The 27,026-nt window shown below is 48.9% G+C and overlaps 1 protein-coding gene across 1 annotated transcript in view; it reads left to right on the forward strand.

Annotated features, from left to right (window-relative positions):
- The window catches only part of GRIK4 (glutamate ionotropic receptor kainate type subunit 4), a 343,900-nt gene that overhangs the window by 219,389 nt on the left and 97,485 nt on the right, over window positions 1-27,026 (forward strand). Inside the window, exons 8-9 of the mRNA XM_052652431.1 lie at window positions 4,571-4,723; window positions 5,626-5,730. Coding sequence (XP_052508391.1) covers window positions 4,571-4,723; window positions 5,626-5,730 — 258 coding nt within the window. The remainder of the gene's footprint in view (window positions 1-4,570; window positions 4,724-5,625; window positions 5,731-27,026) is intronic.

Raw genomic sequence — 27,026 nt, forward strand, 5'->3', positions numbered from 1 at the left:
TGTTCATGTGATGCTCATATAACTTTTCGAAGGTCAGAACTCTTGCAAAGCTCAAGGAGCTTTGATGAGGGAACCAACTGAGAGAAGGAGGCATGAGAACTTGAGCTAGAAGGTTCTCAGCGCATTCTAGCAGGGTGTTTTAGACCTGAAAGAGGAAAGATGCCAAAGGAAGGGTTTCCCGGGGCGAAACACCTGGAGGGAGGGAGTCCTCACCCCCAGTTGCTTAAGGGGCAGTGACGAGTCCCCAGGCACAGGGTCATGGGTGGGACCAGGCTCACCCATCCTGGGAGGAGTGCAGCCCTGTTGCCCCCGTCTTGTCTGTGGGTCTTGCACTCACCACGCCAGTGTTGTAATGAGGTGCTCATTACACCTCACAGAGGCTGGAGCACAGCCTCTTGAGAGGCTCAGAGCACAGTATCAGAAGTGAAGTGAAGTGAAGTCATTTAGTCGCATCTGACTCTTTGCAGCCCCATAGACTGTAGCCCACCAGGCTCCTGTGTCCATGGGGTTTCCCAGGCAAGAATACTAGAGTGGGTTGCCATTCCCTTCTCCAGGGGATCTTCCCAACCCAGGGATCAAGCCCAGGTCTCCTGCATTGCAGGCAGATTCTTTACCAGCTGAGCCACAAGGGAAGCCCACAAATACTAGAGTGGGTAGCCTATTCCTTCTCCAGTGGATCTTCCCGACCCAGGAATCGAACAGGGGTCTCCTGCATTGCAAGCAGACTGTTGACCAACTCAGCTAAGAGAAGGCAAAACCTGCCACCTCCTTTCCAACCCAAACCAGTCCACATTTGGCATCCGGCCTAGTGACATTAAAGGTCCTGGTGCCACGTTGCCAGTGTCCCTCTGAGGTTTTCAACCTGGCCATTTGTGTGCACATTGACCGCAGACAGGCAGATGGGCGGCCCTGGGCACCTGGCTCATGCCCACCTGACACCCCGGCCAGGCGGCGCCACTCACAGGGCTGTGGGACCGGCTTGGGCTGTGCTCACATGTGCTGACAAGAGCACTGGCTTTGGAGGCACAGGATCTGGATTCAAATCCTGGCTCTGCTGTTCCCTTGCTGTGTGATCTTAAGTAGCTATGTAACCCTCCTTGGCCTCAGATGCTTTTTCTGTCATGTTGGGGAATTAGGTTTGACCATCTTAGAGGATTATTGTGAAGATAAAATGCGATATGATTCCATCCTCAATTTTACTGCATAATGTAAAGAGTACAGATATGCATTGAATTAATTTATTTAACATTCCATCTGCTGGATACTTTGAGAACCATTCCCTGGTGACTCAGACGGTAAAGAATCTGCCTGCAATGCAGGAGACCCAGGTTCAATCCCTGGGTTGAGAAGATCCCCTGGAAAAGGGAATGACTACCCACTACAGTATTCTTGCCTGGAGAATTCCACAGACAGAGAAGCCTGGCAGGCTATAGTCTGTGGGGGTCGCAAAGAGTAGGACACGGTTGAATGACTAACACTTTACCACTTCTTCCACTACGTGCACTGAATGAACTTATTTAACATTTTATCTGGCAGATATTTCAGGAAGCATTAGTAAGTATATCAGGTAGCTTTTGCAACACCAGCTTTGTAACAGCCAGCACCCAGACCTTACCAGCTTACAACAGTGAACGTTTATGGAGCTCGTGCATCTGAGGGTCAACCAGGGATCAACTCATCTAAGCTGGCTCAGCAGGGCAGCTCTGTTGATCTGGCTGAGCTCATTCAGTGCCTAGGAGTCGGCTGATCGAGGCTGGGGCTCCACACAGCTCTCGTGCTTCTAGCCCAGCAGGCTGGCCTGGCATGTTCTCTCATGGTGGTGGCAGGAGGGCGGCAAAGCAAGTGGAAATGCACAAGATCTCTGAGTCCTAGGCTCCCAGGATGGGCACCTGTGACCCCCACTTCATCTCGTTGGCCAAAGAAAGCCGCACTCACAGACTCAGAGTCAAGGAGCGAGAACAGATAGAATGCTAACCGCTGATGCTCGAAATAGTCCCACCCGGACTTCTTCCTCTTCATGGCACCCTAATAACAGACAATAGCAGTCATGCTGCCCTTGTTGAACAAATGAGAAAACTGAGGTGCAGGAGTGTCGGGGGGCCTTGCGGAGGACCTCCAGAGGACGGGGCCACAGCACAGCCTGGACTCTAGCTTACAGAACCTTCCAGCCACGGTGTCTGAAGGGAAGGTGGTATAGGAACTCCTCCCCTTGACGAATGTGAAGCTCATCTTTCTCCAGGCTTCTCGCTTCAGCACCTACCTTTTGAAAAGCGGTGCCTCTTCCTGTCTCTTTGGGGGCGGAAATTCCCAGCACAAACAGCCTAGCTCCTTCATCTGCCAGGAGCTGGAAGACGAGAAAGAATCATTTCCAGGAATACACCGCCCAGTTTGTCTCCCCACTCAGCTTCTTAAAGAGATGCTCCATCGGGGAGGGACCACTCCCCTCCTCCCTCTTTCCTCCACGAACCTCTCCTCCCCATCAGCTCTGTTCTCTTTTTCTTTCTCATCTCCCCGCTCACTCTACCCTTTCCACTTTCCTCTGCCACTATAGCCTCCTTCCCTTCTGGCCCTTTCTGTGTTTTCTCTCCCACACTCCACATTTTCTTTGCATTTTCTTCTCTCTTACTTCTTTTTCTCCCAGCTGGAGTGTGCCTCCCTCTCTTCCTCCTCTTCCCTGTTGGACCCATGATGTTCCAGGTGGAGCTTGTTGGAATGGGGGCCCAGTTCCAAGGGCACAGAGAGGGAGTGGCTGTACAGAAGGGTGACCACCGAAAAAAAAAAAGTGCTCAGTGCTGCCCACACCAGGCCATGCCTGCCTGGCGGCTGCCGGCCAACCACAACCATGCTTCCTGCCTGAGCAGAAGACAGTCTTGAACGAAGACACGTCCCTGCTAATTACATATGCCACTCCCATTCATCACGCAGCAAAGAACAAAAATCGTAGAAAATCATTAAAATTACAGATGGCTAGATTAAGTAATTAGAATTTGGGCTAAAACAGCTGTTTGTAATTAAGTGTTTATTTCATTGAATAAAACCCAGATTGTAAGAACTATTCCATGAAATTTTAATGGTTCCTGTCCTGGAATTGTGCTGGGGATCAGAGTTTAAGTGACAGAAGTTCAGAGACAAACGGACACCCAAGAGGACCCTGGGAATCCAGTGATCTGAGGGTGTTGGGGAATATAAGGGTTACAGTGGTATGGTTAAAAGATACTCTTATTTTTATTCCAATGGATGGGGGAGAAATTCAGCTGCTATTCCTTGAGTCAGATTGATTCATCTTAATTTATACAGTCTTTCATTCCCCTAAACAATTTACAAACAGCTTCAAAGAAGATAGCAATGAAGAAACAAATGAAAATATAAAAACAAGAGAATCACGGGTGTTTGCCAAGGAACATTTCAAGCCAAGAAAGAGGAGAGGATTTTAAATGAGAATTGAGTCATTTGGGGGATTTAATATTTAGAAGAGACAAGGGCAGGAGAAGCAGAGACAGGACCTAGAGGCATGCCCACACAGATGGGGAACAGAAGCCACAGAAAGACAGCAAGGGCTCCGAAAGGGAAACAGGATGGAAGATGGAAGGAGCAGGGATAGTGGGCTTTGCAGACCCAGGAGCAGAAACATGGATGGAGTGCTGGTTAGGTACCAGGACTTTCCCCAACTGCAGTGCCAAATGCCTTCCAGAGCTAAATTAGTAAATAATAGGAGAGGGAGAAAGCAATTGGGAGACCAAAAAGATGCTTCGGGATGGAGACCTGCAGTGGGATGGAAAAGCTGATGAGCCAGAAGTTAGATAACAGGCTCTCACACCTTCGGAGGTGAAATTGGTGATGGGGGATGGGGTGGGAGGAATTAGCTGGAGGAGTGTGGATGGAACACAAGGTTTCAGAGAAGCTGCTGGAGGATCCCAGTGAGAGACCTGGGCTGATTGCCAGGAGCCTGGGAGAGAACTGTCTGGTGATAGACGGAGGACCCTTGGAGACTAAGCTGGGAAAAGGAGATGTTCGGGGCTTAGGAGGTTTCAGGAACTCAAGGCAGCCCAAGCTGGACTGCAGAAAGGACTCATGAAGCCCAGAGCACACTGGGGATACATCACCTAGGTCACCTCTCTGAAGACAAGATACAGATGGAGAGAAGACAGGGACTTTGAGGGTGGTCCTTCCATCCTCTTCCTCCTCCTCACCCCCAGCATCCCTTGTTGGAGTTGTAATTACTTAGAAGCACCTGAAGAATCTTGAAGGCCAAATGCCAGAGAATACTGCAGATAAGCACATGCCGATCTCTCGGCATCTGGATCGTTTGCTAATGAGGGAGCATCAGCCAAGACAACCGTGTCCCAGACGATGTGGGAAGCAGCAACCATGTGGCAGGAGCGAGCTTGGGGCCTGGTGGGAGGATGCGAGAAATGGCATGGCGAGCTGTGTCTGCAAGTCTCCTGGGAGAGGTGGACCCAGGGCATCCGAGACACACCCTCACTTCTTTGTTTTGCTTTTTCTTCCTCCTCCTTTCTTCCTCCTCTTCCTTTTCCTCCTTTATACCCACCACTTTGTCTCTCTGCCTCAGCTGTCCTCGGCCCTGCTGTTTGACGCTGTCTATGCCGTGGTGACCGCGGTGCAGGAGCTGAACCGCAGCCAGGAGATCGGTGTGAAGCCCCTGTCTTGCGGCTCGGCCCAGATCTGGCAGCACGGCACCAGCCTCATGAACTACCTGCGCATGGTGAGGGGTGGTGGGAACCCTGTGGGCCACGCCCAGCCTGCAAGGGGTGGAGTTGGGGGAGACACTGTTCAAGGCCCCCCCACCTCCAGGCCTCCCAGTATATCACAGCCATGGGTAAAACAATGATCTGTGGTGATCCCATTCAGGGGCCATCAGTCCCAGTTGCTCCCTAATCCCTAAAAACCACTGAGAACCCATGGCAAGTTTGCAAGGCAGTGGCTCTTGAGCCTTAGACTGTTAGGCAGTCCCTGGATTCTAGGCTTGGAACTGGGACCCTGTTGGCTCAGACCTAGTCCCTGCAAAGCTCTGCACACATGGGGATGGATAATGCTGCCATGGATGTTGGCCCCTCAGGGAGTCACAGGCTCAGCACTTCTGGCCTGATGCTAAGTTCCCCCAGAGTTCTCCCAGCTAAGCCACCACTGGTGGGATGGAGATGGATTCTAGCCCAGGAAAAAGCCATCTCCCATCAGAGAAACCTGGTGCAGAGCGGCTGGGACTTTGCAGCTAGAGTCAGGTCATCCTGACTTCCTGCAGCTTAGAGATGGGCGAGCAGCTGCCCAAGGAGGATAGATGATATTCGCAGCCAAGGGCGTGGAGGAGGAGCTCCGGGGGATCTGAGCTCAAACTAGCATCTCAGTACCGAATTGGTTTATGCGGCAGCTATGAGGTCACTGGGTGTGGGGCATCCTTTCCTCCTCCAGCCCCGGCCAAGTCTGGACTGGTTCCAGAGATATCATTTCCATAGTCTCAAGATCCTGTGGCCGAGAGGTGGACAGGAGAACGGGTCTTGACGGCTTGCCCTCTCTTGTGCATCCTTCACTAGTATGGTGGAATGCTTGCTCCGCGCCACATGGAAGGCTGGGCCTATTTGGTGCTGTAACTCACTCTCTCTTGGACAGGTAGAATTGGAAGGTCTCACCGGCCACATTGAATTCAACAGCAAAGGCCAGAGGTCCAACTATGCCTTGAAAATCTTGCAGTTCACAAGGAATGGTTTCCGGCAGGTAAGCCTAGCCTGCTGGCAGATCCCTCCTCCTTGCTCCTGTCTCTGCCCCCAAGCCCATTTCTCCTTGGCACTCAGGATGACCTCCTGCTGTCATCCCCAGAGCAGCAGGCGGTGTCCAGTGCAAGGCTTCTCCTCTTCCTGCACCAGGATCAGCCAGTGTGGATAAGGGGTCACAGCCCCAGCAGAACACCAAGAGGGAGGCAACTGTGCTTCATAGCAGGAGAGGGAAGAGAGGGGGGCATTCTACCATGTGGATTATTCTGCTTCCTGAATCTCACCCTAATCCTGGGACCAGGGTTAGTTTCCAGGTGGCTTGCTGGTCGCAAATGGATCAGATCCCATCCCATGGGGTTTGAGGAGTCCCTTCAGGGTTCAGTTCTCTCCTGTCAGCTCTTGTCTGAACAACCCAGCTCTGCCCCCTGCCATGCCAGTCGCACCCCTCCTCTCCTGGCTGCTCCCTGTCCAACTCAGGGATGCTTCATCCTCCGGCTCTCCTTTCAACTCGCCCCGCCTCTCTCATCCTCCTGCATTAACCTTCTCACTCTCCTTTCCTCCGATTCTCCTACATCAGAGGAAACGGGGATTCTGGCAGTCACTCCAAGTGCCTCTCTGAAGGTCTCCCAGCCTCTCCATCACTCCAGTAGTAAATTCTTTATTCTTAGTGTAGCCTTTCTCCAACCTTAGGAAAACATTAGAAGCAGAAAATGATGCACTAATTATAGCAGGAAGCAGACATATTGAAGAGCCTCCTGACTATCAGAGTGGCGAAGGAAACATACCACTGAAGAGGTTGCAGAGTCACCTTTCCAGGAGATTAAGAAGAATCATCGTCATCTTCTTCATCAGTACCGCTACCGTCATCTTCACCACCGCCCCCAGCACCATCATCCTCATGGCCACCATCACCATGATCTGCACCATCATCGTCACCATCTCCATCATCTTCACCACAACCACCACCACCATCATCATCTTCACCACCACCACCATCATCATCTTCACCACCACCACCATCATCTTCTTCATCACCACCACCACCACCATCATCTTCATCATCACCGCCACCATCTTCACCACCACCACCCCCACCACCGTCATCATCTTCATCACCACCACCATCATCTTCTTCATCTTCACCACCGCCACCACCATCATCATCTTTATCACCACCACCATCATCTTCTTCATCACCACCACCACCATCACCATCATCTTCACCACCACCACCATCATCTTCTTCATCTTCACCACCGCCACCACCACCATCATCTTCACCACAACCACCACCACCATCATCTTCTTCATCACCACCACCACCACCATCATCACCACCACCGCCACCACCATCTTCATCACCACCACCACCATCATCATCTTCATCACCACCACCATCATCTTCACCACCACCACCGCCACCATCATCTTCTTCATCACCACCACCATCATCATCATCACCACCACCGCCACCACCATCATCTTCATCACCACCGCCACCATCATCATCTTCATCACCACCACCACCATCATCTTCACCACCACCACCACCACCACCACTGCCACATCATCTTCATCACCACCACCACCATCATCATCTTCATCACCACCACCACTGCCACCATCATCTTCATCACCATACCACCACCACCATCATCTTCACCACCACCACCACCATCATCATCCTCTTCATCACCACCACCACCATCTTCATCACCACTACCACCATCATCATCTTCATCACCACCACCACTGCCACCATCATCTTCATCACCATACCACCACCACCATCATCTTCACCACAACCACCATCATCTTCTTCATCACCACCACCACCATCATCTTCTTCATCACCACCACCATCATCTTCACCACCATCACCCCCACCACCATCATCTTCATCATCACCGCCACCATCATCTTCACCACCACCACCCCCACCACTGTCATCATCTTCATCACCACCACCATCATCTTCACCACTACCACCACCACCATCATCATCTTCATCACCACCACCATCATCTTCACCACAACCACCACCCCACCATCATCATCTTCACCACCACCACCATCATCTTCTTCATCTTCACCACCGCCACCACCATCATCATCTTCATCACCACCACCATCATCTTCTTCATCACCACCACCACCATCATCATCATCTTCACCACCACCACCACCACCATCATCTTCTTCATCTTCACCACCGCCACCACCACCATCATCTTCACCACAACCACCACCACCATCATCTTCTTCATCACCACCACCACCATCATCATCACCACCACCGCCACCACCATCTTCATCACCACCACCACCATCATCATCATCTTCACCACCGCCACCACCACCATCATCTTCACCACCACCACCGCCACCATCATCTTCTTCATCACCACCACCATCATCATCATCACCACCACCGCCACCACCATCATCATCATCACCACCACCGCCACCACCATCATCATCTTCATCACCACCACCATGATCTTCTTCATCACCACCACCACCATCATCTTCACCACCACCACCATCATCATCTTCATCACCACCACCACCATCATCTTCACCACCACCACCACCACCATCATCTTCATCACCACCACCACCACCATCATCTTCACCACCACTGCCACCATCATCTTCACCACCACCGCCACCACCATCATCCTCTTCACCACCACCACCACCATCATTATCCTCTTCATCACCACCACCACCATCATCTTCACCACGACCACCACCACCACCACCACCACCATCATCTTCACCACCACCACCACCACTGCCACCATCATCATCTTCATCACCACCACCATCATCATCTTCATCACCACCACCACTGCCACCATCATCTTCATCACCATACCACCACCACCACCATCTTCACCACCACCACCACCATCATCATCCTCTTCATCACCACCACCACCATCATCATCCTCTTCATCACCACCACCACCATCATCTTCATCACCACTACCACCACCATCATCTTCACCACCACCACCACCACCACCATCATCTTCACCACCACCACCACCATCATCATCCTCTTCATCACCACCACCACCATCATCTTCATCACCACTACCACCATCATCTTCATCACCACCACCACCATCATCATCTTCACCACCACCGCCATCTCTATCATTTCCACAACTACCACCATCATCATTATCATAGGGGTTTTCATTCATCAGACTCTAACCATGAGCCATTTACCACATGAAGTATGTCATTCATATTTTCCCTTTTAATCCCACAAAGTAGTTTACTTCTCATTAATCCCCGTTTTGCAAGCGAGGAAACTGAGGCTCCAGGAGACTTGATCTTGAACAATGTAGTCATGGCAGCTGGTTTTGAATTCAAGCATTTCTGACTCTAAAACCCAAGTTCTTAACCATTATGACAAATTATGCATCAGAATCACCTTGGCAATTTGTGGAAAATGCAGATTTTTTGGACTCCACCCCACAAGAGTCTGATTGGGTAGACCTAGTGGAGGACCCAGGAACAGACCCCAAAGGTGATCTGGGTGACACCCTGGGCTGTGCTGGAAGGGCCATCACACCTGCATCCTTCCACTTGGTCCCCGTGTCTGAGAGACTCTGATTCAGCCTGTCTCACCAGGGCCAATGGAGTTCCTTCTAGGAGGAAAGCAATTATGATCGACTACAAGGGCAGATCACCCTTCTGGGAAGACAATAAAGTAAAAGGCAGGAGTCCCAGACTGAGAGAGGAGCTATGTTAACAACTGCTCTTAGCTCAGGGCTGGAGCTCCGTGATCTTGAAGCAATGACATCAGTGACCGTTTTTCATAACTTCCCAAATTGGGCTGGAGTGAGGAAAGCAGTCAGAAACTATGGGATGGAGGATCACAAAATCGTCATTTCACAGCTGTCACAGATTGTGAGCTTGTCCTGTGTGTCAGGCACTGGGCTGGGAGGAAGCAATGGAAAAGATACAGTTCCTACACTGAGAGAGCCTAGAGTCTGGCAAGAGGCTGACATGGGAAAAATAAGTGCAATTTTAGGTTATTAAACTCAAATCGTGCCCTTGGGCTCATAATTCCTGAACAAATGAAGCCTCCCATCTGTAGGAAAATTGTCAGGCTGACTTCCTGAGTCCCACTGGGGGATGTGAAGTAAGGAACTTTTATTCATTTTTTGCAATATATACATATGGGCTTCCCTCATAGGTCAGTCAGTAAGGAATCTGCCTGCAGTGCAGGAGACCCAGGCTTCATTCCTGGATCGGGAAGATCCCTGGAGAAAGAAATGGCAACCCACTCCACTATTCTTGCCCGGAGAATTCCATGGACAGAGGAGCCCGGTGGGCTATAGTCCATGGAGTCACAAGAGTCAGACACGACCTAGCTACTAAATCATCACAGAGGTATACATCTATATATACATATATATGTACACATATATATATTGAGTTCCAGTAATGTGCCAGTCTGTCTTCTAGACAAAGGTTAAAAATGGGCTTAGTGTCTTCCATGGAGCGTGGGCCTCCATGGAGCATGTATTCCAGTAGGGGACAGACAGGAGGCAAAAAGTACTATATAATGCATCAGTGGAGGTAAGGGCTTCAGGAAAAGTAAAACAGGGCCAGGAAAAAGAGGGGATAAGAAAAACAGAAGTTAGGAGAACAGCGAGGATGCCAAACCCAGGCTCAGTCCACAGAAAGCCCAGGCTCAGGCTTTGAAAAACTTCTCTTGGCCTTCAGCCCTGCTTTCTAATGCTGCCCAGAAAGAGCCCACTTCTACCAGGCGACACCTGCTGTGGCAGAGTTGGCTGTTGGCCCGGATCCCACCCTCCACTTGAAGAACAGCTCCTTAGCCTCGGAGTACCTCTTCACCTTACCTCTGCTTCTCCACCAGCCGCCACTCAGGCTGCTTTTCCCAGCTGCTGGGCTGCAGAGCTACCTGAGTCATTAGGAGACAACAGCATCTCCAGCCACTGGCACCCACCCCTCGACCCCAGCCCAGCTCAGCAAGGGGTTCTGCTCAGAGACGGCTGCTGCCCCATCTTCCACAGCACTTATTATTGGTGGAGGGTAGGGCTTCTCAAACCCAGGTGTATGCAAGAATGACCCATGGTGCTTGCCTTCAAATATATGTTCCTAAGCCCTACAGTTATACATGGAGTTAGTAAAACTGGGTGCTTCCCAGGAACCTGCATCTTCTTAACTAGCACCCAGATAGATGATTATCATGCTGGTGGTCTATGGGCTGTGCTCAGTCGTGTCTGATTCTTTGCGACCCCATGGAGTATAGCCCACCATGGAATTTTCCAAGCAAGAATAACAGAGAGGGTTCCATTTCCTCCTGCATGGGATCTTCCTGACCCGGGGATTGAACCTCCATCTCCTGCATTGGCAGGCAGATTCTTTACCACTGTGCCACCTTCTTTGCCCTCTGAGCCATCAGGGAAGCCCCAGTCCACAGGCTCACCTTTGACAAATACACACTGCAGCCTCTAAGAATAGGCTTGACCCCCACCCCATCCCTGTATCCCACCCTCATCTTTTTTGAGCTAATATTGAATGGAACCTGCTGCAGACGTGACCATTAAATAGGATGGTGTTTTTTTGACCTTCAGCTACCCCAAGGGACACACATCCTTGATTACTTATAAAGTGCATCAAAGTAATCCTCTTCTGTTACCCATTTCCCTTCCACAAATCTGGTGACCGTCTTGCTGCTCGCCTGTCTGGCTCACGTTCCGTGAGTAGCAGTGAGAACCCTGCAGGGTGTATCATGAGCCAGATGTAGCTCCGCAGCTCTGGTCCCCAGGTCCCATCCCAATCACCGACCCAGTTTTCGCCTCTTGACAGGTGTCCTTCCCCTGCTTATTACAGGATGAAGAGATGGTTTAGGGACTGGTAATTAGTTGGGCTTCTCTTCCAGGGTAGGAGGAATGTCAGGGATATGTCAGTATAACTGCTGTGCTCTTCTCCCAACTCCATCCTCGGGAGAGTGACACGGAGCAGGGAAATAACACCTCTTGAGAACCTGTTTGGTACCACAGACAACACATGGGCGCTTTGCACAGGTCACTTCTGATGTGGAGGGCAGGCCTTCAAGGTAGATAAAACTCCCACTTGACAAGTGAGGAAACCGAAGCTCAGAATTGCTAAGGAACGTGGCCCAAGTCCACAAATAGCAAGGACTCTGGGCGCAGAACTGGAATTCACACTCAGGCTGGTCTGACTCCCAAGTCCACGCTCATGGGTCTCCCACTCCTGCCTTTTCTCACTTTCCTGGAATCCCTTAGCCTCCAAAGCAAAACACCTTAACTTGCTGCCACCTGCTCCAAACCAGGACGGCGCCTGGCTCCTGGTGACCCGCTGTGCTGGGCTTTCTTTAGTAATGGCATCTTCTCATTTGGTTTTGGTTTTGTTCTTTCTCTTCCTGTCTGGGCGAGTGACTGTTAAGAGCTGGGTTTGATTATTTAGAAAGCACCACGCAGGGACCCAGTGGGTTGTAATTGGTAAAATGTCTGAACCAAATACCATAGTCTCTGCCAGTGGCTGATTAAGGGATTATTACCATTTTAAAAATAGTCTTTTAAAATTGCAGGGTTTTTTTTTTTACCGTTTAAAAAAATTACTGTTTTGATTCTGTTTGGAGAGGGTTTTTCATCTGTGGATCTTCCATTGGAGGCTGTTTAGGGGGAAATGTTCCCTACAGCATCCTGGAAGGAACATTTCCAAACCTGGACAAGGTTTGCCAACTTCAGCCCCCAGTTTTTGCCTGTATGAGTTCTCCTATTTCTATCCCAAATTCTCCCTCCCCATCTTCCAAAAGATGTCTTGGGTGGTATCAGAATAGTGTAATCTCCCTGCCTAATTTGTGAAAAATAGTATTTGAAAGAGGCAAGGGGGAAAATGAAGCACAGCATCAGCAGGCCCTTAATTTCCTTCATTTTGACTTGGTTTAAAGATCAGAGATTCTGAGCAGGCCCCCAGCGACTTTGTTAGGGCTGTAATAAGATGAGTGCACCTTTCATCTGACGATCGGAAATGGCTTAACAGGCTCTAATTAAGCCTGTGGGAGATGGAGGGATGAGGCTGGGGAGGTGGGATCAACACTTTTCGATGGGCTAACTGTGTATCGCAAGAGGGCACCTCAAGTCTCTCCCTCTGTGCAGTGAAGATGGTAACCCCTCAACGTCTGGCCTGGCTAAGCTCAAAGATTACTGAAACTCAATTTGCATAGCAGTCTGTTCTGCTCACCTATGGTCAGATAGAAAGCTGACTCTGCTGACATAATGAGAATGGATACCCTTTACTGGGGTCTGCTACATGGTGAGCTGTGTTGGGTGTTTTGTGTACTTAAAATTTCTCATCCTTTTATCAACCATGCATAAACTATTCTCTCCATCTTGCAAGTAAAGAAACTGAGAGAAAATCCTGGTCCTCATCCATTCCGCTGTTGTGCTCAGTTGTTCAGTCACGTCCAACTCTTTGCAACACCTCGGACTGTCGCCCACCTGGCTCCTCTGTCCATGGGATTTCCCAGGCAAGAATATTGAAATGGGTTTTCCTTCCTTTCTCCATGGGATCGTCCTGGACCAGGGGTCAAACCCTCATCTCCCGTGTCTCCTGCACTGGCAGGCAGATTCTTTACCACTGAGCCACCTGGGAAGCCCCCATCCATTTAGCTGGTTAGTTCCAAACTTAAGAGCTGATTCAGGTGTAGCTGTTTTCACGGTCTCTGGTCCTTCTGCTCTGCAGAATGGCCCAGAACAAGCTGGAGGAGACCCTTGAGGCCTCTGGCATGATCTTCCAACCCAATGTAAGAATGTTCTCCACAGCATCTCTGTGGGAAGCAGCCACACATCCTTTCCTTGAGCACATCCTGGGCTGGGGAGTTCAGTGCCTCCCCAGGGACACATTCCAGAAGCTTCCAGGCACAGAGTCAAAACCTGCCTCCTAATCCTGCCCCATTAAGCAGCCCAGAACAATCAGCTTTCTCTCCCTTTTTTTACCAGCTCTTCAAATACTTAAACATAATTTGATTTGATTTCATTCATTCCTTTTTGAAACTTAGCATAAAATTTTTTTGAACACCTACTTTGGGTCAAAGGCTAGAAACATAAGATAAATGAGTCAGAGATCCTCATCTTTTAGGAAAGGCAAAAATTACAGTCAACAGTCACTGTCCAGTGTTTGAGTTGTCCTGCCCCTCCGACTTTTTCTTTCCCCAAATCATGGCCCCTAGCCATTCCCGGTGTGACACAGTTGATGATTTCTCACCATAAATGCCCTTTGGTTTGTCTGGGGCTCTATTAAAACACGAGACCCGGGAGTTCCCTGATGGTCCAGTGGTTAAAACTTCGTCTTCCAATGCCGGGGGTTCGGATTCAATCACTGATCAGGAGGCTAAGGTCCCACATGCCTCATGGCCGAAAAACCAGAACATAAAACAACAGAAGGAATATTGTAGCACATTCAATAAAGACTTTAAAGTGGGGACCAGGCTCCAAATGAAGCTAAGTGGCACAAAGTTGAGAACACCATGGGACTTTCACCTCCCTCACTCAAAACGTTCCATTTCTATTTACCACATTAACCTGCTTACTGGAATTAGTCTTCAAATTTTGGTTCTTTCTGAACTGCAGCCCTTGGAATTGATTAACTATTCCTCTTGCCCCTAGTCACCACTTCCAAAATATACAGGGTTATTTTCACATGGTTTTTTCAAAGAAACCAGTCCTGAGCCACTTTTTCATGGAACATGGATCCATTTAACTCTGTGTGTGTGGAGATGGAGATCAGCAGAGATGGCCAGAAGAAGGCAAATAAAAACACTGTGAGTCGGCAGCCATGGTTTGTTTTCCAAAGCTGATACAAGCCCAGCTTTCCAAGGGCCTGATTTCCTGGAAGGACTTGAGTGTAGTGCTAACCAGAGGCAGAGGATAGGCAAGATGGCTTTTGTGAGTCACTCTTACAAACCGAGAATTAGGGATGCAATGTCTTCTAAAAGGTTCAGGGACTCCAGTCTCCAGTTTCTCAAAGTTCCTGCAGGTCTCGTCAGTTGCTGGGAGTACAGGATGCCTCTCTTTGATCTCCTGTGCTGCCCCTTGCCTGAAGAAGCCTCACCTCCACCCCGAAACAGGCACATTTGGCATCTTCCATGGAGGTCTGGGTGGGGCGGTCCAATGTTTGTGACTCTAGAACGTGCTTCGGCTACATCACTGAGTAGTGTAAAGGCAGCTACACTTGTTATCGTGGCGCTCACAGCCAGAAGACCAGGAAGTGTCTGTTGCTTTGATGCAACTTAAGCAGACCCGCTGGGGTCTGTCCCCGCTCCAGATTGCATCTCCAACTTCCAAAGCAAAGAACAATAGTAAATCCCCAAAACACGCTGTCAGATGATGGTCTGTGTTGCCATTGCCTGCACGTGGCCTTGGAGGAACAGTGAGGAGGGAGTCATGAACAGGTCCAGGGACAGGTCCCCCCACCCCCACATCTGTGTTCTGTCCCCCATTCCTCTTGGCATGAGCCTCTGGCACAGCTCAGGTCCCACCGGCGCTAATGAGAACAGCCTTTAAGGCTCAGACAGGTTGCCAGTCGGGGAAGCTGCTGAGAGAGTGCAGTGATTGCTACTGTCGAATGTGTTTTCCATCCGAGGAGGGAGTTTATCATAAATATGCAGATCCTTTGAAGCAGCCTCAGTGGGTCCTGGCTCAGCCATGCAGGAGTGGGGATTGCTGCTGGAAATCAGCTGCCTCACTTGCTGCACGGATGGACCTGACGAGAGCGCTGGCTGGGGGCTACTTGGCAGGCCATTCCTTGCGACTTGGCCTTTGATGGGGAAATTCTGAGGCAGCAGGTTCTCCTGAGGAGGGAGAGGAGATAGAGATAGGTGGTTTGGGGGCTGCTTTGAAGTTTCCTGAGAGGTCATTTTTCCCTTTTAATGAAGGGGCTGGGAGAAGGGGAATTGGCGAGAGGTTTAAAACAGTTGTCAACCCAGAACTTTATAAATCCTTAGGGTTGGAGGAGACCTGAAGGGTTATCAAGTCCAACTTTCCCACTAGAGGAGGCAGGAGGAAACATCAGTCCTGGGCTGAAAACCCCACGGTGGCCCCCGTTTGCTTTCAGGGCAAATGGCAGCTTCACAGCAAGCCTGTCACGCGCTGGGCTCTGCCTGCTGGGAGCCTCCTCCCTCGCCTCCCCACCCCCCAATCCACCTCCCCTGCACCCCACCACCCCACCACTCTGACGCCTCGCCCTAGTGATTGCACAATGGACCCAGCGCACCTGTGCCTGCACCCTCAATCCCATTTCTCACTTGGCTCCTCCTGCTGACACCAGAGCTCAGCTCACAGAGCCCCTTCTCAGGGAGTCTTTTTTAATTAATTAATTATTAATAATGTATTTAGTTTGGGTTGCTGCTGCTGCTGCTAAGTCGCTTCAGTCGTGCCCGACTCTGTGCGACCCCATAGACGGCAGCCCACCAGGCTCCCCCGTCCCTGGGATTCTCCAGGCAAGAACACTGCAATGGGTTGCCATTTCCTTCTCCAATGCATGAAAGTGAAAAGTGAAAGGGAAGTCGCTCAGTCGTGCCCGGCTCTTTGCGACCCCATGGACTGCAGCCTACTAGGCTCCTCCATCCATGTGATTTTCCAGGCAAGAGTACTGGAATGGGGTGCCATTGCCTTCTCCTGAGTCTTTATTGCTGCTGGCAGGCTTTCTCTAGTTGCAGCAAGTAGGGGCTACTCTGTAGTTGAGGTGCTTGGACTTGTCACTGCGGTGGCTTCTCTTGTTGCGGAGCACAGACTCTCAGCGTGCTGGCTTCAGTAGCTATGGTGCACCGTCTTAGTTGCCCCAAAGCATGTCGGATCTTCCCAGACCAGGGATCGATCTCATGTCCCTGCGTTGGCAGGTGGATTCTTAACCACTGGACCGCCAGGGAAGCCCTCAGGGAGTCTCCTGGCGCTCCTTTCACCTGCTCCCTGTGGCTGCCTCTTCTGCAGCACGCTTGGACTGCTGTCACTCCAGGTTTGGGGAGGGACAAGCCTCCTTGAGGACTCCGTGACTACAGTTGAGGACCACCCAGCTGGGCGTGAGACTCAGCAAGGGCTGGGGAAAAGGATGCATCAGTGAATAAGGGACTAGGGTGTGCAGAGCCCAGGGCTGGGACCTGGGAAGTGTGCAGGGAGCCTGGGGACCTAGGATTTTGTCCAGTGTTCCTCATTTGTTCAAGAGAGATTTCACATGACAAGCCTCCCCATTGGCAGCTGAAATTTGAAAACTGGAGTGGAAGTCCCTCCAATCATTGATACGTTTCTCCTTTTCCATTTGCTTCTGTTCTCTTAACAGCAATAGTCCTCTGGTTCATTAGAAGTCTGTTAATATTAAGCACCCCCTCCTATGAGGGCATCTGGCGCTCCTGGCCACCCTCACGATGACTGACAGCCAAGGGGCAGATGAGCTGGCTTCGGGAGGGTGTCACCTGAGGGCCTCTTCTCCTCCAGCCTCCCTGGCCCGCAGACTTCTGACTCTTCCTCCCAAAGCACAGGGGCTGCCTGCTTACCAGCTTTGATGGAAAAGTCACTGACTGCCGATGCTTATTCACACATCAACCAGCAAACAAATTAGAACTACTTGAAATTTCAAACAGGGGGCTGCTTTTGGGCAGAGGAATGGGATTTTAAAGGGCTGTGTTTGAAATCTATTTCTTGTAATATGCCCGATCATGCATCCTGCCTGAACTCAGCCTGGGGAAGTTTGCCAGTTCTGAGTGACGGCTTCCCATGCCTCTTCAGCCAGCTCAAGCCAGGGAGAGCTGCTAATTTAGTCTCAGGAAGCAGCCCGCATTCCTCAACTCTGATGAGACGCAGGGCAGGCTCCAGGCCAGAGGTGTGGGGAGTGCAGGCAGATGGGCCAAGGGGAATGGAAAATTCAGGGAGGTGAGAAGGAGCTGTGTGCAGGGTGGCCCCTGTGGGATCGTGGAAGGGCTCAGACCAAGTCCAAGCTCTCATAGCCCCCAGCGTTCCATTCCTTGATTGCATCCTCAATAAAACAGGAATGATGGTCATCATAGTATCTGCTTGATGTGAGTCATCAAATTGTGGCGAGAACAGAATGGAATATTTTTCATAGATGTGCATTGAGGATTCTCCTCTATTGTGCACATTTTAGTTTGGGTGTCTTGTGGAGATGTCTATTCCTATATTTCTCTCTATATGCATGTAGTATTCCTGGGATCTCACTTCTCACCTGCTTCAGAGTAGAATGAGACGAAGCAGGACCAAGCCATATGCTCATATCACTCCTACAGCAACTCCAGAGTCCTGCAAGAGGGCTGCAAGGGCCAGCCCGTGCCAGCCAGGCTTAGTGGAAATAAATTCTGCCAGCTGCCCACTCCCACCCCTCCCCGCTCCAGGATGGGTTCCCCACAGCCCTCCCTCACCTCCCCCTCTCCTTCCACCCCCAACCTCTGTCCTTCATCCACTCCCTCATGCGGTGGTATGAGCAATTCCATTCTGCAGAGTTTCTGAGTGGGTGTCAAAATGAAAATTGGAAGTCATGCCTCTACTCCTGGGAGAATCCCCGGGATGCCTGGGGCCTGTCCAGACAAGAGCTGCTGACACCACTGTCCTCCCCCACCTAAGAGCTCCCCATCTTCCTGGAGCTCCGTGAGGTCCAGCCACACGCCATTTCCCACACACAGCCTGCATCTGTCTGGGAGCAGCAGTGGACCACCATCCCTGAAAGCTTCCTCTGCCCTCTTGCCTTCTCAGCCTTCCCCTGACTCCTGGAGGATGGGGCATGATCAGCTTCCTTCAGCCCAGATGCTTCATTAGAACCATTAGTTCAGTTGGCATCTGCCACTCAGAGCTCAAAGCTGTGTGTTATTAGTACAACTGCTCCCCTGAGAAACTTCTCTACCCGGTGAGTTAACAGATGAAGCCAGGCACTCTCCATGCCCTGACTGTGTTGTGTTCTTGGGCAGTAATTTTCTTGTAAAATGAAAAATCTCAAGCATGCCTGAGCTCTCTGATAAATTCTCTCCTCAGCAGCTAATTTGAAATACCTTCCATCTTCCAGAGGTGAAAGAGGGCTGTGAAGCTGAGTCTTCATGTTTACAGCCTCTGTCTTGAACTCACCCCATGCTGGTTTTATTGGGCTTCCCTGATGGCTCAAGCAGTAAAGAATCTATCTGCAATGCAAGAGACGCAGGAGACTCCCTGGGTCAGGAAGATCCCCTGGAGAAGAAAATGGCAACCCATTCGGGTATTCTTGCCTGGGAAATCCCGTGGACAGAGGAGCCTGAGGAGCTCCAGTCCGTGGGGTCTCAAAGAGTTGGACACGACTGAGTGTATACTGACATGCTAGTTTGATGAACTTCCAAAATGTTTAGAAGAATGTCTGTGAGATTTTTGACCATATGAAGAAAAAGAGGGAGTTGAGATGTAGGTAAAAGAATTAATCAAACTCAGTATTTCCGTCCAAAGAGAAAAATGATATGAGCATCCTCACTGCCCTACTCAGGGAAATTTATCTTCTGAAACCCTAAGCTAGTTGAAGAGTCTTTTAGATTGCTTAAGAGCATTGCTGAGGAGAGGACCTTAGCCAGAGCCAAGTGGGATGAACCCATCTCTATTCTTGCCCTAGTGAGTACTTACTGGTCACCAGAGTCCCTGGAAAGAGCCACTGTCGATTTGTTCTCATTGGCAGGAGGAGTGTTGAGGGCTAAGCCCAATTCCACTTCATATTCCAGAGATTGGGGATTCGGGATGGAAGTCTGTGCACATCTTCCCAAGAGCCAAACATTCGAGTGCAGATGAGCACAGTTGATCCTCCCTATTTGCAGATTCCATATTTGCAAATCTGTCTCTTCACTAAGACATATTTGTAACCCCAATACAATCCTTCCCTGGTGCCTCAGTGGTAAAGAATCTGCCTGCCAATGCAGGAGATGAGGGTTTGATCTCTGGGTCAGGAAGATTCCCCTGGAAAAGGAAATGGCATCCTACTCCAGTATTCTTGCCTGGGAAATCCCATGGACAGTGGAGCCTGGCAGGCTACAGTCCATGGGGTCGCAAAAGAGTCAGACAGGACTTAGCAACTAAACAAAAGCAACAACCCCAATGTAGTGCTCATGGTGCTTTCACAGATGTGTGTGTGGCAGGGAACAATTTGAGTGGGTCACCTGGCGTATTCCCAGCAGGGGTCCAGCGAGGCAATGCTCTGCCTTCTTTTCTGGGCTTATACTATAATCAAGGATGTTTTTCATAGTCTCTCAAGCGTCACGTCTTTCACCTTTTCGTGCTTTTTCTTGGTGATTTTGCTATTTAAAATGACCCCTGCACTTACTGCCAAAGTGCTGTCTAGTGTTCCTAAGTGCCAGAAAGCTGCGATGCGCCTTACGAAGAAAATACAAGCATTAGAAAAACATTGTTCAGGCGTGACATTTGGTGCTGTTGTTCAACGTTAATGACTCAGCAGTATGTATTCAGTAAGATGTCTGTCGGCAGAAACACACAGACATCTAGATTATGTGTTAATTGGTTGGTGGAAATGTGACCAGAGGCTCATAGGACCCTAGCCCCGTTTTTCCCTAAGGAGAAATGGTTCTGTCTCCCTAATTCAGTGTTTTTGGTAATGTTATAGAACACAACTACCAGGAATTATGAGAACCAAACATGAGTTCAGCCAGGAGAGAAGACCAGAAATGAGCAAACTCGTGAACGGCTGAAGTTTCCTACAGCGACTTTGTCTTTCTGCATTCATTACCCCCACACTCCTGTTCTCCTATTTCCTCACAATGTCCAAGGACCTCATCTGTCCCTTGATGCCCTGGCCTTGCTTCTGGTTCCCCTGATGTAGAAGTGTAATCTAGATCCCATACTCTTGAGGCCAAAAGGATTAATAAGATGCTCTAGACCAGTGTGCTAGTCAAATGCTTGGATTCTTGCAACTATGTTCTCATGAAGTAGAGTCTGTGCTTGAATCCTCCAGTGCATTCAAGGAACTCACTACCTACAGGGACAGCATATTCCATCTTAGAAAGCTTTCACCGTTAGAAAGTTTCTCCATCTATTGGGTTGAATTCTTTTTTATTTTTCTGAAACCTCTTCCTTTTGTCCTTAATTCCATTTCTTGGGTCCGCACATCTCATCCATCCTTCCCATGACTGCCTTTACTTGATCCTTCTAGAATGTGATTTCAGTCAATGTTAATGAATCGACAGTATGTATTAAATAAGATACCTATCAGCAGAAACAGACATGAATCGAGGTTATGTGTTAATTGGTTAATCAAAATGTGACTGGAGACTCATAGGAACATAACCCTGTTTTTTCCTTAGGAGAAATGGCTCAGTCTCCCTAATTCAGTGTTTGTGGCAATGTTAGAACAAAACTACCATGAATAATGAGAACCAACTGTAATGAGTTCAGCCAAGAGGGAAGACATGTGCTTGGAACACACTCCAGTTAGTCTGTGCTCCGCTAGAAGAGTGGTGTCTGGAACAATATGCAATATTTGAGGTGTGAGTAGTGTGTACAGCTGACTGGCTCAATAAATAGCTGTTGAATTGAATAGTAATAATAATAATGTGTTAACATTTTGATGTCGATTTCCATGTTGACCAGCTCTCAGACCGTGCTCTCTACCGAAAGGATGCCAGGCATGAGCCACGGGGCTCAGAGAGAACTGACTCCTGGCAGGTGGGAGAGCGGCCTTCCTGGCACCCTCCTCATAGGTGACCACCTGCTTCATTTTCATACCTGGCAGCCAGGCTTCCAGTGCTCGTCTACAATCACCCTTCCAGGCCTCTTTATGTTGTACCTCTCAGGACTGTCTCTTCCTGCTCTTCCCCCAAAGCCCTTTGGAAAACTATGCTGCGTTATACACCTACCTGGAACTTTCAGAAAGTCATGTTTGTGCTGGAAGGGGCTAGACTAGAGCCTGCTTTTATAAGTAAGATGACTAAAGACTAAAAAGAAGGGTCTTGCCGAAAGAAAGTTCATAATTCAATTTGACACACATTTATTGAGCACCCAGGCACTGTCCTGGGAGCTGGAGCTCCAAAGAGGAATTTATTAATGCAATTGTCAAATATTTACTAAGTGCTGATTCCACACTGGGCATTGGGGATATGTGAGGAATGAAATAGAGTCCTATTAGTCACAGAATGGATTTTGTAGCGCAGGAAATAGACTTGAAACAAATAATTACCTAAATAATTATACAAAGTAAGTAATTATCTAAATAATTATACAATGAGTGCTATAAAGGAGAAGTTCAGAGCTTCATGCCCAAGTCTCTGTGATAGTGAATGAGAGGTTGGGAAGGACCTGCCCAAGGAGGTGACATTCAGGCGGAAGATTGATAGATGGCTGGGCATCCACAGAGGAAGGGAGCTCTGGTGAGCCCAAACAAGGGCTCCCAGAACGAGTGGTCACATGTGGGATTCAGAGATCAGAGCCAGTTGATGGCAGAGCCATGTCAGGAAGCCAGAATTCCTAATGCTTTACTCTTTTCATGAACCTGTCTGTCCCCTTCATCAAGCTTTATTTAAATATCCTCTCGTAAATATGTAAGTCAGAACCAAAGGCTGACTCCAGGAATGTGGAGTCTCAGCCAGGAAAACTTAACAACAAATACCAATCGATAAGGAATAGCAGTGAAAAGGTTTTGCAAATGTTTAACAACACACCCACAGCCCAGGAAAATTAATATCTTGGAGGCAGTGCAGCGGAGTGGACCTGCCTGGGTTTAAATCTGCGTGAACTATGGAACTTTGGGCAAGAAATCTAACCTCTTCGAACATCTGTTTTTTAGTCTGTAAAATGGGATGATAGCAGTACCGTCCTTATAGTGTAGTTGGGAAGATTAAATAACAAATGTAAAGCATTTAGTCCCATATGTGGCATTCAGCACGTGCTCCAAGGGCTTCCCTGATGCCTCAGTGGTGAAGAACCCACCTGCCAATGCAGGAGACGTGGGTTCGATCCCTGGGTCGGGAAGATCCCCTGGAGAAGGAAATGGCACCCCACTCCAGTAGTCTTGCCTAGGAAATCTCATGGACAGAGGAGCCTGGCTGCAGTCCATGGGGCTGCAAAAGAGGTGGACGTGACTTAGTGACTAAACAACAACATGCTCAGAAGTATCAGCTTGCTTAATTTTCATAGTCCTGCCATTAAAAGTGACTAGGATAGGAGTTCATTATTGCCAAAAATGTGTTTTATTGAGCATCAGTTGTGTTCCAGGTACTCTGCTAGGGGCTGACTATAGAGCAGTGAACAGGCAAAGTGTCTGAATCCCCTGTGCCAGGCCCTTTTGTCCTTTTTGAGCATCATTTGCAGTTTGGTTGCAAATCCAGGACATGCATTAACACCCACCCCCACCTAATTGAAGCTAAAGCTTATGAAACAGTAGTTGCCCATGCTGTGTGGGTTGCACTCTGCCATGTTCTGGATATATATTTCATTTTTAAAATGCAGGTCTTGACCCACTAAATTGATTTCCTAACCTACTAATGGGCAGCAGCCACAGTGGAACAAAACACTGCCTTAGACCAACTCAGCTGAAGGCTTAATCAGCCCAGAAAGAGCTCATTTGATGTGAAGTCTTCCCATCTTTCCTCAGGATTGTTCCTGATCTATTACCTTTGCCATTTGCCACTGTTGTCCTTTGATCCTGGGTTTTTATAGTATTTTGCATGTAAGCACATATTTTGTATTAAAAGAATATTTTGGCTGGGAGAATGAGATCTTCAGCCAACTCCCTTTGTTCCCCAGATCACCCTGCTCAGGCAAGGGACCTCTGATCCAGTCTCCCATGTGAACTGAAGTTTTATGACTGGAGATGCTGTATTTAAATTCGGTAAAGATTTTACTTCTTCATGCCAGGGGATCACCATGGAGGCTTCCATTACAAATCTTTTAATCATATATCATATATCAAGGCACAGACCTATACTATAGATACTCCAAACTATAACTGAGCCTCAATTCCTCCCCTAGAGGTTCACATCAGACTGTCACTTTTCCTGCCTGTATGTTGAAATTAGTTCTCTGTACTCAAGGAGACACTAATACAATATTGTATGTATTCTTCCTAGTGAAAACTTCGACTTTGAACCCTGAAGCTGAGGTTAAAAAAGTGAATCGTGTGTTATGACATCCAACCTTGGATGGCCTTAGAGATTAAGGATCTGGAAAAAAGAGCTTACGTTTGGATAGGGCTTTAAACTTTTGTCACCACTATGATTGCCTTATGTCATCCCAGTAAGCGGAGAAGGGCCTTATCTCATAGGTAGCAAAACTGACTTCCCAGGGCCACATAGCACATGACAGGGTAGAGCTTGACTTCTGCTCAGCTGCGTTTCTAGCAGGCAGACAGTAGTGCTGTTAGGTTCCCATGGCTTATTATCACTCATCAAAAGCCATCCTGGCTTTCCAGGTGGCGCAGTGGTAAAGAATCCTTCTGCCAATGCAGGAGACACGGAAGACGAGGGTTCGATCCTTGGGTCTGGAAAATCCCCTGCAGTAAGAAACGGCAACCCACTCCAGCATCCTTGCTCGGAAAATTCCATGTACAGAGGAGTCTGGTGGGCTACAGTCCATGGGGTTGCAAAGAAAAGGACATGCCTGATGAAGCATGCACAGAAGCCATGATGCACACAGCTCAGTTGACTGGGAGCAGCATTGCTGCACTATGGGTAGGTCAATTGATTTATTTCCGTTTTGCAGCCAAGGAAGATTCAGAGAGGTTAAGTGACTTGCTCAAGGTCACACAGCTTATGCATGGCAGAGGAGTTAAGAAAATGTGGCCCCTCTGGTACCCTCCCCTTGTGAACTCCCTAAGAAACTACCGTGTACCTTGGTCAAGATCTCTCTTGTGGACTCCTGCACAGAATCCCTTCAGGGCTGTAATCTCCAAAGAACAAGTTCACCGTGATGAAAGAGGTGTGTGTGAAGGCCCAGGACTTAAGGTCAGGGTAGCCTGCACCTGTCCTAACCCAACCTAGAGCAGTAAACAGAACCCAAGTTTTAATTCCAGTTTCATCCCATATTAACTGTGATCCTCAGCAAGTTTGATGTCTCTGAGTCTCAGTTTCATTCATTCATTCAACCAAGTGAATTCATTTATTTCATGCATTCATTCTTTCAACAAAAACTTGTCTGAAGTGCTTACATTTCTCAGATGGGAATGATAACAGAGTTGTTACGCAGAATCAAGGGTGTGTAATTAAATCACATGGCTGAGTGCCCGGTGTGCAAAGGTGATCAGTAAGTGTTTGCAAACTCTTTACTCTGGAGCAGAAGAACTTGTCCGGCCTTGGAGCTATGTCAGCCTGTCTAGAAACTGGATCCTGGCAGTGCTGAGTGCAAAGAACAATCATCTAAACGTACACGAAATATTAAATGTTACAGAGCCGTGTGCACACTCATGGAGGCAGGTACAGTTGTGAGGAAATCCTTCAGGGCTTTAAAAATGAATCTGTTTTTACCTACTGGGGACAGAACAAAGCGGCAAAATGACAGCCTCTAGTGATTCTAGGCGGGAGGGAGCAGGAGGGCTTGGGAGCTGGAGGCATGTAGCTTCTCTGGGCAGGACTAAGAGCGGACCAGGGAGAAAGACAGGCAGTGAGTGATGGGCTCATTAATGAATGTATAATGACAGCCTGAGACAGATGCTCTAAAGGAAAAGAATGTGGTTCTGGGAGAAGTTTGACTTTGGGAGTTAAAAGAAAGCCTTCCTAGAGGTAGTGATTACTAAATTGAGGCCTGAGGGGTTGACAGATATAAACTAGATCAAAGTCTGAAAAACTTCTCTTGTAAACAGGCCCAGAGGGTAAAAATTTAGACTTTACAGCTTTACTGTTGTAGATGAATGTCGTCACAGACGGTACATCAATGAATGGGTGTGACTGTGTTCCAATAAAACATTATTTTCTGAAACAGGCAGTGAGCCGAATTCAACTCACAGTCTGTGGTCTGCCAACCCCTGAACTAGCCGAAATGGGGCTGCAGGCAGGGGGTCGGGCAGCAAGGAGAGTCCCAGAGAGGGAAGAGCAGGTACAAGAGACCCTGACGGGAAGCTTACTGCGCTTGAACTGAAAGTTTTGCCTGGAGCAAAGATAAGGCCAGGAAAGAAGGTATGAGTTGAAGGGTGGGCAGAGGCCAGGCCTTGTAGGGCCCGGTGGGTGTGGAGGGCTTAGTATTAAGGACCCTGGTCTTTATCCTTAAGAGTTGAAGGGTCTCAGCAGGGGCCAGTGTGACCATAGTTGAGGCTTTGTAGAGATGGCTGGCTGCTGCCAAGTGTCTAACAGAACAAACAGAGGCCCTCGAGGTTCCCAGTCCCAAGTTCATTGGGAGCTTGAATGAGGATGGAAGCTGGGAAGTATGAGACCTGGAGAAATTAAGTGACTTGCCCTGTGGTCATGGTGCTGGATGCTAATGCAGATCTCCAGACTCCACCACCAGTGCTTTCAGAAAGCATCAGGGGACACCTGGGGTCAGGGCTCCTGGACAAGCATTTCCCACGATGCCGTGCTGAGGGAGTGACCAGCTTGCTTATGCTGACCCGGGGTCACGGAGCAGACCAAAAGCAGGTCTCTGACACTCATTCAAGTGTATGGCAGTCGCCTCTCTGAGGGACTGTGGGCTGCCCTTATCAGTGTCACAGAGTCTGTTCGCTAAAGGCCCTAGGCCCCATCAGACCTTATCTCTGCCTTTTGTACAGCAGTTCTTTCAAGCTTGCTCCCTTGGTTGCTCAGCCAGGGATCTTAAACACAGCTGCTGGAAGGACAGAGCCTCTTCAAGACAGCTCTCCTGATAGCAGTCAGAAATGACAGTTCACCATGAGAAAAGCGATACTGTGAAAAGCAGACAAATTAACTTATGAAAACACAGGAATGAGGGTGCGAGGCCACCACATTTCAGACACCGATAAGCGGCTCTGTATCACAGGACAGGGTAATAACTGGCTTCAAAAGGATGACACTGCATTAAGGGAAAGACATACACTCTGTTTAAGAGGACAGCAGAAAGTATTAATACAATTCCCTTGGAAAGAATTTTGGGAAATAATACTTTCAGATAAATAATTAAAATCTGCCCCCCACCCCCGCAATTTTAGTGCTTAAAAGAGTAAGATTATTATTAATTTATATGGATTCTTTGTTCTTTGGGGAAATTGGGTAAACGATACTTTCTGTGCACGTGCAGACACATCCCGTATCATGTTTTGGGATATCCCATAATACCCCATGATATCCCATATCGATTTTCATATTTGACAAAGTACTTC

This window comes from Budorcas taxicolor, chromosome 15 (assembly GCF_023091745.1).
Source record: "Budorcas taxicolor isolate Tak-1 chromosome 15, Takin1.1, whole genome shotgun sequence".
Taxonomy (NCBI): domain Eukaryota; kingdom Metazoa; phylum Chordata; class Mammalia; order Artiodactyla; family Bovidae; genus Budorcas; species Budorcas taxicolor.